This window comes from Mandrillus leucophaeus, unplaced genomic scaffold, assembly GCF_000951045.1.
Source record: "Mandrillus leucophaeus isolate KB7577 unplaced genomic scaffold, Mleu.le_1.0 Scaffold35, whole genome shotgun sequence".
NCBI classification, from domain to species: Eukaryota; Metazoa; Chordata; class Mammalia; order Primates; family Cercopithecidae; genus Mandrillus; species Mandrillus leucophaeus.
In genome coordinates, this window is record NW_012103698.1 from 4,356,080 (window position 1) to 4,371,779 (window position 15,700).

The following is a 15,700-nucleotide window of genomic DNA, read 5'->3' on the forward strand; positions in this document are numbered from 1 at the left end:
AAAAAAAAAAAAAAAAAGTATAGCCTATGTGGGGAAGATTTTGGACATTAAAAATGATAATTACAGGAGTGAAATTTATATCTAGCAAAGGGAAGCACAATTCTGAATCCACATGTCTGTGCTTTCTTTTTTGTGCTCCTTGTATTTTGGCCTATTACCCTTCAATTAATTCTTATTACCCGATTTGAGAGAAATTGTGTTTTTGCCCTGCCTACTTGAAGTTAAGACATTAATTTGAAATTAGATGAAAAGGAAATAAAAACTGTTTATTATTTTGTCTAACTTCCAAAGACAGTTATTTATTTTATTTTTTTTTTTGAGACAGAGTCTCACTCTCTCACCAGGTTGGAGTGCAGTGGCCGATCTTCGCTCACTGCAACCTCTGACTTTCTGGTTCAAGCGATTCTCCCGCCTCAGCCTCCTGAGTAGCTGGGATTACAGGCATGCGCCACCACGCCCAGCTAATTTTTGTATTTTTAGTAGACACAGGGTTTCACCATGTTGACCAGGATGGTCTTGATCTCATGACCTCATGATCCACCCTCCTTGGCCTCCCAAAATGCTGGGATTACAGGCGTGAGCCACCGTGCCTGGCCAAGACAGTTATTTCTGTATTACAAAATCAGAAGTTGCCAGGCATGGTGGCTCATGCCTAAAATCCGAGCACTTTGCGAGGCTGAGGTGGGAGAATTGCTTGAGCTCAGGAGTTCAAGATGAGCTTGGGCAACATGGCAAAACCTCATCTCTACAAAAAAATTAAAAAATTAGCTGGGCATGGTGGTGTGTATCTGTAGTCCCAGCTACTTGGGAGGCTAGGTGGGAGAATAGCTTGAGCCCAGCGGGCGGAGGTTGTAGTGAGCCAAGACTGAGCCACTGCACTCCAGCCTGGGTGACAAAGCTGGACCCTGTCTCAACAACAACAAAGAAAATCGGAAGGTATAAAAATTAGAAGATTTAAAAAATTTTTTCAGCCAAAATATTTTAGCGTATTTAATTAGGCGACATTTCCAACAACCACCACATTGAACATCTGTTGTACTTATCAGTCTTTATATGATCCATAATTCCATTCTAAATAAGTGACTCAGCGCCACCATCTAGTGCAGAGGCCAGAGCTCGTGCCAGCTCATTGGAAATCAAAGGAGAAAATACTGACATGACATGATTAGAAAATGTTCACATGAAAGGTGGGGCCTGTCTTTTGGTTTGCTGATTCAAAATATGTATTTACTAATAAAGTAAATAAGGAGAGCTTTCCCTGTAAATACTTATGAATAGAAATGGTTTTCTGCCATGTTTGTGAGGCTTTCTATTAATATATATGTACTTGAGTAAGTTTCTATAATTAAACCTAACCACAATCAAAGACTGTAATTATTATTCAGTTCTATTTTCACAGCAGACCAAATTAAACCTCTATGTCAGACTTGTAGTGACTCTCACAGCAACAGGCCCAGAATGCAGGCTTTTTCTCGCGCTTGGGAATTTTTGCAAATCTGAAGCATTTTTTCCATGGTGAGTGGACATGAAGTCTAGGAAGAGGTACTTGGCCTCTGCCCATAGGTGGGGTGAATCATTGCCCATACAGGGTGAAATGGAGAATACTTTCAGCACCCTTTCTTTCAACCGTTTGTCTGTCTGTCTTCCCGTGCTGGGATCTGAGGTTTCTCGCATTCAGGAGCTCTTCAGGAGTTAAAGCATTGCTATCTGCGGTGCCCAAATCATAAACAAAGGTTCATTAATTGATTAAACCATTGTCATCCAGAGTCATGTGGGGAGTGCAGGCTCTGAAGGGAACAAGACATAGGGGAGAGAAGAGGAGTTGGGCCTAGGATGGGCCATGGTGTAGGACCACTGGTCAGTAAGGGGACAGACTAAGAGCACTGAGTTTTTAGGGGTGCGATGTCACTGCAGAGGGTGGAGGAGCACCCAAAGAAAGCGTCATGTTGTCAACGAAGTTTTGCCACATGTGCATCTTGTACCAAGGCTCTGTGCTAGGTATGGGAACACAGAGATGAGGAGGACCTGGTCCCAGCCCGAGGAACTTACATCCAGCAGGGAAAGTAGATGCAGAGGGTACTGGGATGGCACAGCCTGATGCCCCAGGTGTGGGAGACACAGAGGGCAGCCGCCACCCACTGGTGAGGGCTTATTTATACATTTGCCTCAGATTTATGAGTCGAAAGGGGCTCCCCTTACGAGGCTGCTCTGTGGTATCACATTTTCAGATGCCGGATAGAGTGTGGAGGGGGCGTGTTATGGTATCATGCTGCTGCCAGGTGCTCCCCCTTGAAAAAGGAGTTTAACCAACTCTTGTAAGCATCTGTCTGAACGCAATTAGTATGAAGAGGCTCTAACTTTATAGTCTGGCTTCATTTTTTTAATTAGTTCTGGGCCCTGGACTATTCAATTTCTCTGAGGCTTAGTTTCCTTATTTGTTCAATATGGAGAATGATTTTCCAATTTTCCCCACTAGGTAGTTGGAAGAGGTAAATGGAATAAATACTGTATATGGAAACTCCTGGTGCATAGTAGATAGTCCAGGGCTATCAGTCCTGTTCATTCCATGCCCCGCCCCCAGTGCTGACTAATGACCTGGGCTGGTCTGGACACCCACCTAATGTGGGACCCGCTGACAGGGAGGGAGGTGGATGATTCATCTCTCTCTTAAAGCCTCTTGCTCCGTGTGAAAGGGAAGCTATTTAAATGCATCATTTAAGAGAGGCCATGCTTATCAGGCTATTTAGATTCTTCTGAATTTGGATTCAGTTCACTACACAGCTTCTTTTTGGTTTGCTGTCTAGATAATTTAACTTTCATAATTTGGATCAGAGCACAACTTGGAACTTCTTATTCACAATATATTATCCTTATTCTCAGCAGCAGCATGATTTCACGTTCATATTGGCAAATGTAAAAGGACAGTTCACTGAGCAAATATATTAATATGGAGCTTTATGTTTATGTAATGACGTTGGACTTTGTGTGCTCTGCAGAATGTACAGGGGTAATTAGATATTTCAGATACGTGTCTAGACAGGGCAGAGCTTCAGGAGCACTTGCTCAACCCTGGGAAATGTTGCAAGTCACCCGTTTGTGACCAGGGAAAGCTCTCTGTGGTTAACAAGTTAAATGTGCAGTTAACTGTATCGCACTAGATTTATAGCCAAGAGGAAAATGAGATCTGATGAAATTTGTCAGGACTGACCATTTGTAGAACGAGACGAGGCCTAACTTTGCCCAGTGTGGCCTGATTTGAGGGTGCTCAAAGTGGTATCTTTCAAATATCTTTCTACCATCCAGCTGTGGGGCTTGGATTCCATTCGTAGAATCACCTCTTCAGGTTAAGTCATGCTGATTCAACAAGGCTCCTGTAAAATGTGTTTGTTCCTTGAGAGAGTTGTACATTGACCTAGATTGCTTAGACTCAGGGACAGTAGTGAGGAAGCGCACCTCAGGATTTCATGTGAGGGCAACAGGAAACAAGTAAACGTTTGAAACAGAGTTTGCTTCCTGAAGAGGGTATGCACAGGTGGAGAGGGCTGAGGGGCAGCCTAAGGAACAAGAGAAAAACTGACTAATGGGGCACGTGCCCCTGTGCGTGGAGCATGGGATGAACCTGGCTTAACTTCAGCCCTCCGCTTTACAAGACTCACGTGGCGCCCTGACAGGGCTTATTTTAACCAAATGTAAAAGTATCTAGAAGCCAGCCCCTTTCTGGTTACTTTGTGGTTACCACATACAGTACTTTCTGATGCTGAAGACTTATTAGTGTCAGCCTTGAAGTATAAACCTTCCGACGGCAATGATAGAGAATCACATGCCAACCTTTCCCTCTTGAGTGTCCTCTCCCAGCATCTCACAGCCTCTGTAGCACCCCCTCCACGGCCCCATGAATCTACAAGAGTACACATGACAGCTCACTCCTTGTGAACTGTTAGTTGTGAGATCGTCCATAAAGCTCCGTTCCTGGTATCTGAGAGGGATCTTCAAAAGTAGGGGCCAGTTGAACTTGGAAAGTACAGGCTTCAGCGTACAGCTGCTGAGAGGCCATCTGGCTGCTGCTGCTGCTGCCAGCTTCCAGACGGAAGCTGAGATTTGCTATTGGTGTTCCAGCATCGATCGAACTCCTGCTTTGTCTGCATCAGGCATGGTCCTTGCAGCTTCACGCAGGTATTTAATACTATTGCAAATTGTTACTTGTTAGTGTTCCTCCCAACCAGTTGTTTGGAGTCAGCTAGTTGTTAGTATTTCTACTCTACTGATTAGAAATCAGACTTTGAAAGGTTAAGTCATTTGCCCAATACCAAACAGCTGGGGAGTGAGAGCGCTGGAGTCTAAACTGAGAAATGTCAGCCTCTCGCCGCTACTCTCTGCTGTTGGTAAGGGTATTTCCTCTCCCTCTGGGACTTTCTGTTGCTTTCAGAGAGAGAGAGTGTGTAAGCTTAAGGAACACTTAACTTGAGAGGCTTTCCCAAATGGAGTAGAAAATGCCACGAGGAAGCTGGGGATGCGTCTAAGATGTGAAGGAATGTCACACGTGCATAGCTCACCTTGCACGTCATTTTGATTCCTCGGTGGCTTTTAGGGTCTTCTCCTGCCTCACTCCTTTTAGCCCCCTGGCCTGGTCTTACACTCTGCCCGTCCAGAATGAAAGCAGGCCTCCTACGTCTTTGCAGTGGACATGCCTTGGCACTGAACAACATGCCGTGACCTCTTTTATACCCCATACTTGTCATTCTTTCTGTTTATCTCGACACTCCAACCTAAGCCGTGACTTGGCTTTCTTCCCCGGGCTCCAATTCATATTCTCCCTCTAGTGGTGCTGCCTCTGGCTGCCCTGGGCAAATTCTAGGCCTTCAAAGGATTTTTCTCCTTTGACTCTGTCTTCTTGGACAGTACTCTGCTGCTCTGGTCCCAGCTACGCCAGTAGAAACCAGCTATTAAGCCATGAGCCCCAAGGATTCTGAAGCATCACTTTGCCTTCTCTCTCCTATGGCGTTGACAGTACTGGCCATCACCCTGAACCTGCACCCAGCCAGCGCCAGCATGTGAGCGTTGTTGACAGTCTGCAGAGGCTGGTTGGAGCTGCTGACCCTGTGCTTCCAGGCCCACTCTGTTTGGTTCGAGTTGCCCCCTTCAGAGTCCTGCCCAGCCGTGACTTGGAAGCTGTTGCTTATTGCGAATGTCTTCGTGTGGAGCAGCGGGGCCTGAGGCTAATATGCTGCCGCTTCATTAGCGAAAGCGTCACCAGAGAAGCAGAAGTGGGGAACAAGAGAAGTGAAGCAAAGAAAGCGAGTAAGTATAAGAGCTGTATCACTGACCTGACTACTGCTTGCTAGCAAGTACAGCTGATTGTTTGATCTTGTGGGACACATTCAGAGAAATGCCATGTGGGTGACTGCATTTCAGGGAGTCCTTCCAGGGGGAAAGTAACTCCTTCACTGCCTACCCTCTCCCCTTGGTCAAAGTCTGCCCCAAGGGGCATGAATTATCTTGCGCTTGTGGTTTTTACAAGCCTAGAAGTGGCCAGCTGATCATCCCACACCTTATTAGCAACTCACACCTCATCAGCAATAGACAAGAAATCCTGGGAAGGAGCCAAGAGGGGCTTGATGTGCCCATGGGTGACTTGAGGGGCCATGGCAGTGGTATCAGAAGTGACATCCAGGTCTACACCTGTGAGAGCAGCACAGGCCATGTTAGATCTGCTCAGCCCGGCAGCAGGCAAGTGCTCAGCCCAGCAGCAGGCAAGTGCACAGGTCTGGGTGATGGGTAATCTGAATCCAGTCATGTTGAGCAGTGTAATGTCAGTGAAGCTTGGCTGTTTGACTCGTGTATGCTGCTGAGAAACTTCTTGGCCATGTAAGGAAATACTCGGTTTTCCAGTTCCCGGGGGTTGAACATCTTTTTGAGGGGTCTCTCTCATATGGGTGGGGACTAGCTGAGTGTTCTCTGTGATTGGGGTGAGGGAGCAGGGTCCAGATAGTACTACACTAGTGAGATGCTTCTCACAATAAGAGGCAGAGGAGCTGCTGGTGATCTTCGCACTGATCATGTATTAAGGGCCCATGTCTCTGGAAAGCAGAAGTACTGGTAGTCAGAACCTGAAGCCTTGTCTGACTGTATTCATCTATTTTCACACTGCTGTAAAAATACTACCTGAGACGGGGTAATTTGTAAAGAAAAGATGTTTAATTGACTCCCAGTTCCGAATGGCTGGGGAGGCCTTAGGAAACTTAGGATCATGGCAGAAGGCAGAGGGGAAGCAAGGCACATCTTACATGGCAGCAGGCAAGAGAGAGAGCACACAGGGGAAACTGTCACTTTTAAAACCATCAGATCTCGTGAGAACTTTCTCACTCACAAGAACAGCGTGGGGGAAACTGCCCCTGTGTTCCAATCACCTCCCACTAGATCCCTCCCTCAACACATGAGGATTACAATTTGAGATAAGATTTGGGTGGGGACACAGAGCCAAACCATATCACTGACCTATGCGCAGGCCGTGCGAGGCCAGGTATTACCTTCCAGTCCATGCCACATCTCCACCTTGTTTCAGCACCAGTACAAGGTGGAGCGTGTTAGATACACTCCCCTGACCTGACCTTAAACCCTGTTTGGGAAGATTCTTTACAGACCACAGAACCTCCATCTTCAGGCCAGCTCAACACAGAAGATACGTGTTGAAAATCCCAGAGACAGAGTTCTGAGGATACCTTCTCTACAGTTGTGAAGTTTAGATGATATCAAGCAAAGTATTTAAAGTTCTAGAGACCCCTGTGGGCATACATAAGTTCTTTAGGTTTCATTTATACCAGATTTCTCCAATGTGACTCATCTATCAGCTGATTTCCTGCAAGAGGGTGAGGGTTAATCTGGATCCATTGGAGGTTCGGGTATTTAAATAGCTAATGGCCTTCTTGACTGCTGACCCCATCACAACCTTCCTTGACCCAACTTATCTCTACACAGTAAAAATAGGCATCATCAAACAGAGTACAGAAGGCCTTCACCCATGCAAATGATACTCATAACTAATAATGGCCAATAAACAGTCTTGCAAAGCAGTGGGAGCTCGCTGCTGTAAAGTAACAGACTGGATCTACATCCTGGGGTAGGGGGTGGAGGAGATTCCAGTTCCCTTGGACCATGAGAACTACTCAATCAGGGGCCTCTTTTTAGGCTCTTTATGCAAATCTGTGCACCTCATCTCCTGGCCAGGCTTTTTTAGCTGGGAGTTCGGGGCAGGGGTGCCAGGCCCCCTCCAGCTGTAGATAGAGCTGGGCCCCAGACTTGTTTCGGAAAAGGAAGTGATAGACATGTGATAACAGGGCCATTCCGGCAACTTGCTCAGAACAAAGGGCATCTGATCCAAGTGGACTTGCTGTCTCTACTGCTAGAAAACAGCTACTGTTGGCAATCCTCAAATGATAATTGTCCCACAAAATGAAAACATAAGAGTCCCTTTTCACCAGTCACCCTGTTAGAAAGCACAGTTAGAAAGCACAGTCACCCTGTTAGAAAGCACAGTCTGGCTCTCCTGCCAAGCACCTCCACACTCTTCTGCTTATGTCCCCAGCAAGCCACGTTTCTAACCCTTTTTCAAATAATAGGACTTGAGAATCCTACCTCTAGCTTCTAGCTCCCTCGATCCATGCTCATCCCTAATTTACACACAGGGGTCTCGCTAGCAGCCCACCTCTCTCATTCTGGTACATAGAAACAGAAAGCCTGGATCCTTGAAGCCTGGGCACCTGGGCCACACAATAAGAGCCATCACAGACTGCCCAGGGCCACAACAGCCTCTCAACCAGGCAAACCCATAAGGCAAGCCCTGCCTCACCCAGCTGTTTGGGGAAGATGGGTAGCCTAGGCATGGGTGGGGTCTGATTCGGCACAGTGACTTTGCCATGCCAGGCCCCACATAAAAAGGGCTTCCCACACCACCACAGCGTTCATGACCTCGCTTCAGAGCTGTTTGCCTTGACCTACTTCACACTCAGTATTATTCTGTCCACTAAGCCTCCTGGCTGCTGACCTGGGGGCTGACTCACTTTCCTGTTTACAGCCTTGCCTCAACCCTCACTCTTGATGGTGGTTTACATAGTTTCTCTGGCAATGATATTTGCTTCCTTTTTGACTAGAGTTCAGATTCTCTTCTGGCCAGACAGCCTCTGACTATTCTGGTGAAAAATACGCCAGATTGTCCCTGGCCCCCAGGACCCTTTGTCCTTGGTATGGCCTCCTAAGAGCAGTCTACCTGCTGGACTTGCCTTTATATGATTGGGGTAGCCCCAGTGTAAGAAAGGAAGGTGGGAGAATGGAATAGGGAGGGAAGGAGCTAGGAGAGGAAGGAAGAATAAGCCCTTTTCTCCTATGAATCCTTAGCACCATTGATACAGACATTAAAATGAAAAAAAAATTATTTTTCTCCATTGATATTTAGATGTGTTTAATCCAAAAGAGCTATAGCAAGTGATGTGAGCCTATTGGGAGCATTCAGACTCGATAGTGCTGTTCTGTAGCCTAACTGGAGTGCCTTTATTTTTCTATGCACAGGTAGATATTTTCTGACAACTAGTTCTACATTTACATCTCAAATAACTCTTCAGTGAGTACCCAGATTTAATGAGATTGGTGAAGTTTGGAAACACTTTGATCATTAAAGCTTTAGTTGACTATAGAACTAGATTAAGTGGCAGGTTCTTTCTGATGGTTACTTACTTCATAGTGATTGTAGTTCAAATATGTGATAGGTTTATTTTGGAATCCCTGCTCTGTTGATACCTTCTTGTTTGGGAAATCACCTTACCCACAGCCCTGCCAAAACCTTGGGCTTGGATGGTTGTGTTTCTGCCATGTGACCCTCAGTTCAAGTGGTGAACACTTGAACCTGACACAGGCAGTCCATCAACCTGGCCAGTGACCAACCAGGTTATCTTGCTTGAAAATTTAAGCAAAAGAATACAGAGAGCTAAAGGACATAGTCAGTTGTTGGTGGGTGTGGTACTCTTATGGAGTCAGTTCATAATACATAGGCAAGCTGAGGTTGTGAAAAAGCAGAAACTATTAATAAGCAGAGAAAGCGGGTTTGCAGAGAGGAGGATGCATCAGGCAGGCAGTGAGTTAAGAGATGACATGGACCAAGAAAGACAGACGGGGCACATGACTTTGGTTCCTGGTGGCTTCTCAGCTCTAGACTCTGAAAGGCCAGTCTATACTCTTACTTCCTGCTTCTTGTTGTCCATGAAATGACTTCTTTGATCTTACAACAAACCTCAACCCTACTACCTCTTGTTTTTGACATAAGGGTTTCTGTTCCTTGTAGCCAAAAATCCTTGACTAAAATAAACTACTACTGAGGTGTTGCCAGCAGTGGTTGCAACAGAGAGCTATAAACTTATATCTTCGTCATTAAGCAAACGGTGGAATGTTTTTTAGTTGCATCTTTGGAAGTAGAACTCGATGTCATTAAAATCTGTGTACATCCATATTTTCCTTGTTAATCATTTAGAACATTCTAGCTTTCCACCCTTTTCTCACTTGTGATAATGGTATTGGTTTCGTAGGGTGGGTCTTCAGGAATGCTGTTTGGGGGAAATAAAAAACACCCGAAGTAAGCTTACATCAAAGGACAAGATTGCTTCTGCTGGTTTATAATGGGTAGACTTTCTGATTATCTGCATCAGGGACATAATCTTGATTGCCTTGTCAACAAAATCCATTGCCCAATTAACTGGAGATTTTTATGGCTGGAGAAACTCCGGATATATAGCATAGGAGGTGGGGCAGGGATGAGAGTGAGATAATCCACAGTCTGTGTTCCATCTCCAGCAATTACAAGTTGCATTCCTCATCAAATTTAACTTCTACACCAAACTGGCATTTATCTGGGTGGAGATGTGTAAACAGTGGGCATCCTGGGAATGGAGCTGTGGCTGGGTTTTTTTTTTTTTTTTTAATGAGCTCAAAGAGAGGGCACTATGTATGTTTGCATAAAACATACACTGTATACATTTGCATAAAACATACATACAAAAGCTAATCTGGGTAATAAAGTCCCAAGTTAAGTAAAAAAGTTTCTATATCTGATAGAATGGACAGAAAAATGAGCAGCAGTTGGGAAAAGGACACTTGGAGGGTGGTAGAGGGAGAACTCATTTACAGCGAGTGGCAGTGTAGCCACGTGGCTAGACACTTAGGCTCTGGACCCAGACTACCTGGATTCAAATTTCAAGTCCACCATTTAGAAGCTATATGACCTTGGAGAGGTTACTTAATTTCTTGGTGCCTCAGTTTCTTCATCTACAAAGTGGAAATAACAATAGTATCTACCTCATAGGTTTGTTGCAAAGATTAAAGGAATCAATACATGTAATATGCCTAGTGCAGAGTCTAGTCTGCTTAGTGAATGCTGCCTACTTCTTATTATTCTGTAAGACATAACCTAGTGGCCCAACCAGATCAGCAGGGTGCGGCAGAACTAACACCGCATGTGTATTCTATTCTTTTCCCGATGAAAATCCAATAGATTTACTCTTTTACCATGAAATGTGTGTGTATTGGCTGAAACAAGAAAGAAGATTCATTAAAGAGCTACTAAAATGAAGGTGGGAAGAGAGGGGCTTTCATATACAGAGTGAGAAGAAGTTGGGTTCTGGCCTGGAAAAATGAAGACTGAGATGCACTATGTTGAGTTTTATGAAGGATAGGAATAGTATGAATAATAACTTGTTTATGGAATACTGAGAAATTAGAGCTGGCATGAAAGATGAATACTTTGAGGTGAATACTTGAACAGATGGTTACTTGACAGTGCCTGCACAGTGAGTGGTTCAGTCATGGTGCTTATTAGCTCAGAATTTTTGAGAGCAATCTGGAAAAAGGCTGTGGGTTAGATGGTTCCTTAACTATTGAAGGTAGTTGGGGATGTTTGTGATGGAGCCCTAGTTTACTTCAGTTCAGTATTTGTAAATAAATTATATTAATATAATACCTTAAAAAACGGTTTAAGCACTCTAATCATTCAGTTCTCATGATAGTCATTTACTGAGCTTTGACTGCGGGCAAGACTCTGCTGGGAATCAAAAGATGGGAAAGATGGGTCGTGCTGAAGTTTCCAGTCTGTATCGCCACCCAGAAGCACTGTTATTAAATTAATTTGAGGGCGTAATGTGTTTCATTTGCTTTTACTTATATTTTGAGGCCAGAGAATGTTTAGTTATTTTATGAGTTCAGGATTGATATTGTGAAGGAGCTGAATAAATAAAAGTTCTCTTCTTGCTATTATTTTGTTTTCATATCTCTACCCAGGCTACACTGTAACGTCAGTAGAAAAGTTTATTTTAAAATTTATTTTTATTTTTAGAGTAGTTATTCATAAAAAGCAATGTTAGAGTTAGAATTTAATGTAGAGATTATCTTCTAAAGTTCCTTATTTTACAGATAAAGGAGATGGGCCCCTGAGAACTCAGGTGACATGCTCAAGGCAGCAAAGCTTGGATGGAAGCCCAGGTTCTAGTCTTCCGTGTTTTCTTTCCTATCCAGCTGCTTCCCCCAGGAGGATCAGGGTAATTGTAGTCCAGCTTATTTCTGTGTACACACAAGCTGTAATGTGTAATGTTTTATCCCATAGTACCCAGAAGCAATTTACCATGAAGCCAGTAAAGATTCAGCTCAGGGCCTCTCACTTATAGGAGCTTTGGGGTGGGAAGGAGGAAGCCAGTTTGCAATCAGCAAACATTTCTGTAAGCATGTCTGGTCGATGACCTAAAGAGATACTGTAAGAAATCGACTCAGCCCTCCCCGAGATCCTAGTAATTTGTTGTGATCTTTTTCACATACTAAAATAAAAGAAACTCACTTTTGTACCTAATTTTGAATTTGTAATTTTGTATTTTTTTTTTTTTTTTAAGAAATGCCCTTCTCTTGCTCCAAGATTATATAAATTTCTGGCTCCATGAAACATGGGTCAGCTTCTGATGTCCAAACATACTATCACTTAGGAATTTCATTTAAATATTCTAAATTTTATTTCTAAGTGCATTTTTATTAAAAAATTTGGGCTGGGCATGGTGGCTTACACCTATAATCTTAACAATTTGGGAGGCCGAGGTGGATGGATTACCTGAGGTCAGGAGTTCAAGACCAGCCTGACCAATATGCTAAAACTCTGTCTCCACTAAAAATAAAAATAAATAAATAAATAAATAAATAAATATATATATATGTATACACACACACATTTATATTTATGTATGCCAGGTGTGGTGGTGGGTGCCTGTAATCCCAGCTACTGGGGAGGCTGAGATGCGAGACTCGCTTGAACCCAGGAAGCAGAGGTTGCAGTGAGCCACGATTGAGCCACTGTACTCCAGCCTGGGTGACAGAACAAGACTCCATCTCAAAAAAAAATACATTTAAATTACTTTTATTTTTATATTTAATTTTAACTTTTGTTACAGTAATAAAGAAAAAGTTGTGTTAAAATGTTTTAAATAAAAATGGCAATCCCTTGCCTCAGCCTTCCCTACCCCTTGATATTTTCTCCAGTTAACTACTTTTAAATCTTTTATGTTTTTCTGAATTTTACCTCTATATTATTTATTAATGACTTACTTTCTTAATTGATTAGTTTTAGACATTATGTATTGGGTTGCTATAATGGTAGGCAATAATTTAACTAATAAAGTGCAAACACCCCTTGTTTCTCCTCACATTTCCCCAAAATAGTTAAGTCACAATTTTTGCTTACTTTAGTCATCAGTATTTATATTATCATTGACTGTGTAAATATTGTTCACATCAGAAGCAATTATTAGCCTATGGCATCCTTTCTCATGTAACTTTTTGTTTGTCCTAGACTTTAATAATTATCTTAGTTTCTTCTGCCTAATTTTCTGTGTATATGTCACCGCTTTTCCTTTTTTTTGATAAAACTTTTTGTTTTCCCCAGAGTTCACAATTGCTTTGATTTTCCTTTTGCTTCATTTTCTGTGTATTTAGCCAAATATATCATCAGAACTGCCAAACATCTATCATATCAATATTACTTTTGGAAATGGTTAAGCATATTGGATAATCTACCAATCCTCCCTCCTACCCTTTTTTCCTTGGAGACCTCCTCCTGCTCTAATATGGACTGATTTTTTTCTAGTGTCTAAAAATTACATCATAATAAGGCTTTGATGAGGATGTTTGGTAAGGATGACACTCAGCGGGCTCTTTCTAAATCCTAGGGAATTGTCTACACATTATAAGTAATTTCACGTAAGCCAAGTTTGAAAGTGTGTTTTAGGTATCTAATGTCATAGAAGGACTTCCTTCATTTTCTCCTTGACTAGGTTTATATAGTAGAGTGAAGAGAATGCTCCTGATTCTGGATAAAGATGGATAAAGTAGTATATCTGGATGCCTGAAATGCCTAGTGACTAAAAGTAGAATTTGCTAATATATAATTCTAATCCTATTTCTTGACATATATATTAACCTTAGGATCAGTCACCTGAATTTTGAATTCCAAACGATTACTAAGAATATATTCCCAGACAATTTCTTATTATCCTCATGCTCATAGTGACACTTGCTGCTATAAAAACTAGTTTTAATATAGGTAAGTTAAATATAATTTTAAACAATATTTTTTAAACATGGCACAAAATTGTTTTACATACTAGTATTTATTAGTTGTATTAGAAGCTTTACGTAATAGTGGAGAATTAACTATACTAGTTTCAATAATAGCTTTTTATTTTAGTACTTTACATATGCAGAATATTTAGTTATTTTTTACTGTGTACTTTCAGAGTAGGTCAATAGCGTTATTTTACTTTGCTGAAGTAGAAATTAAAGTCATTGAAATTCATGATTAAGTTTTCTTATGGAACTTCTTGTTCTCAGATAATTCATCCCCCTGTAAAGGAGGATTAGTCTTTTCCTAGATAATCCACATGTAAACCATGGAAGACAGATTTTTTGGGAAGTAGACACTTTTTTTTTCAGTGTGTTTCACTATATTTTAATCTCATTCCTTTTTGAGATTGATGCAACTCAAATGTCATGCTATTCAGCTGAAGTCTTGTAGAACATGGCTGTCTACTTTCATCTCGTTTTTTAAAATTTACTTCCTGAGAATATTGCTAGAAGAAAAAAAATGTTTTTAAATATTTACAGTCTTGGTTGAAACACTCAGCCCTGGTAACCTTTACAAGCAGAGATTAAATATGTATGATCAAATCATTCTCCCCAAATGCACCGCCTCTGGAATGCCCCTGGCCTCTGCCTAGACCTGTAGCTTTGAAGCAATGACCCATCTCAGGATGCACCACCCTTCACCCTTCCTTTTCTGTCTTCAGCAGTATTGTCCACTGAGAGTTGTGGACAGACAAGGGAGGGCTGAATCCCCAGGGGTAGGGGTAGTCTGCCTTGTATGCCAATTTTTTCCCCAGTTAAGGAATTGGGTGGTGGTGGGGTTCATGCTGAGGGATGGGTGGGGTCAGAGAAACACCACCCAAAGATTTTGCCAGGATTATGACATTTCCCCTACAGTTTTGGATACTTTACACAGAATTATTTTTCTATTTTTATGTGTTGTATAAGGGGTTACTTGCATTTATATTGTATAACTGGATGCCTCCCAAAAATATATGTGTTTACTCAGTCAATTGACTATGTAAACTTTTGGTTTATTTCATCAGTTACAGTCCACATTGCGTCTCTCTGAAGAACAGTTAAAGTGTCTTCTGGATGAATGCATAGTTAAACAAAAATCCATCATTAAACTTTCTACAGAAAGAGAAAATGAAGACATTGAGGATGTAATACCTACGTTCCCCCAGCTTTCCAGGTCCATCATCTCTAAATTACTAAATGAATCAGGAACAGAGGTCCAGAAAACTGAGGCAGAAGATGCAGATATGCTTGAGAGTGCAGAACGTGAGGCTTCTAAAGGCTACTATCTCACTAAAGCTTTGACTGGACATCGCATGTCAGAAGCTCTTGTCACTGAAGTAGAGAATATGAAATGCCTTCAATTTTCGAAGAATGATATTATTAGTGACACAAAAGACTATTTTATGTCAAAGACTCTTGGCATTGGGAGACTGAAAAGGCCCTCCTTCTTGGATGATCCACTGTATGGTATCACTGTGAGCCTTTCATCAGAAGACCAACATCTGAAACTCAATTCTCCAGAGAAAACAAAAGCAGGTGAGGCTTGGCGAACATGTGTTTTGCTAAATAAGTCTCAAAAGCACCTCAATATAAAGGTATTATTGTTTAAATTAGAGTAGGATAAGAAGGTATGTCTGTAAGTCACAGGTAGCATCAGTAAGAGCATGCAAACATAAAACCTATTTCCCAATGGTCTTATGAAATCATATAATTTTCATATAAGGAGTAAGGAGAGGATCCAGTTTCAGCTTTCTACTTATGGCTAGCCAATTTTCCCAGCACCGTTTATTAAATAGGGAATCCTTTCCCCATTTCTTGTTTTTGTCAGGTTTGTCAAAGATCAGATGGCTGTAGATGTGTAGTATTATTTCTGAGGGCTCTGTTCTGTTCCATTGATCTATATCTCTGTTTTGCTACCAGTACCATGCTGTTTTGGTTACTGTAGCCTTGTAGTATAGTTTAAAGTCAGGTAGCGTGATGCCTCCAGCTTTGTTCTTTTGGCTTAGGATTGTCTTGGCAATGTGGG

At 42.2% G+C, this 15,700-nt stretch overlaps 1 protein-coding gene across 1 annotated transcript in view; it reads left to right on the forward strand.

Annotated features, from left to right (window-relative positions):
* Positions 1 to 15,700, forward strand: part of FSIP1 (fibrous sheath interacting protein 1) — a 226,422-nt gene that overhangs the window by 189,204 nt on the left and 21,518 nt on the right. The window contains exon 11 of the mRNA XM_011989321.1: positions 14,700 to 15,210. Coding sequence (XP_011844711.1) covers positions 14,700 to 15,210 — 511 coding nt within the window. The remainder of the gene's footprint in view (positions 1 to 14,699; positions 15,211 to 15,700) is intronic.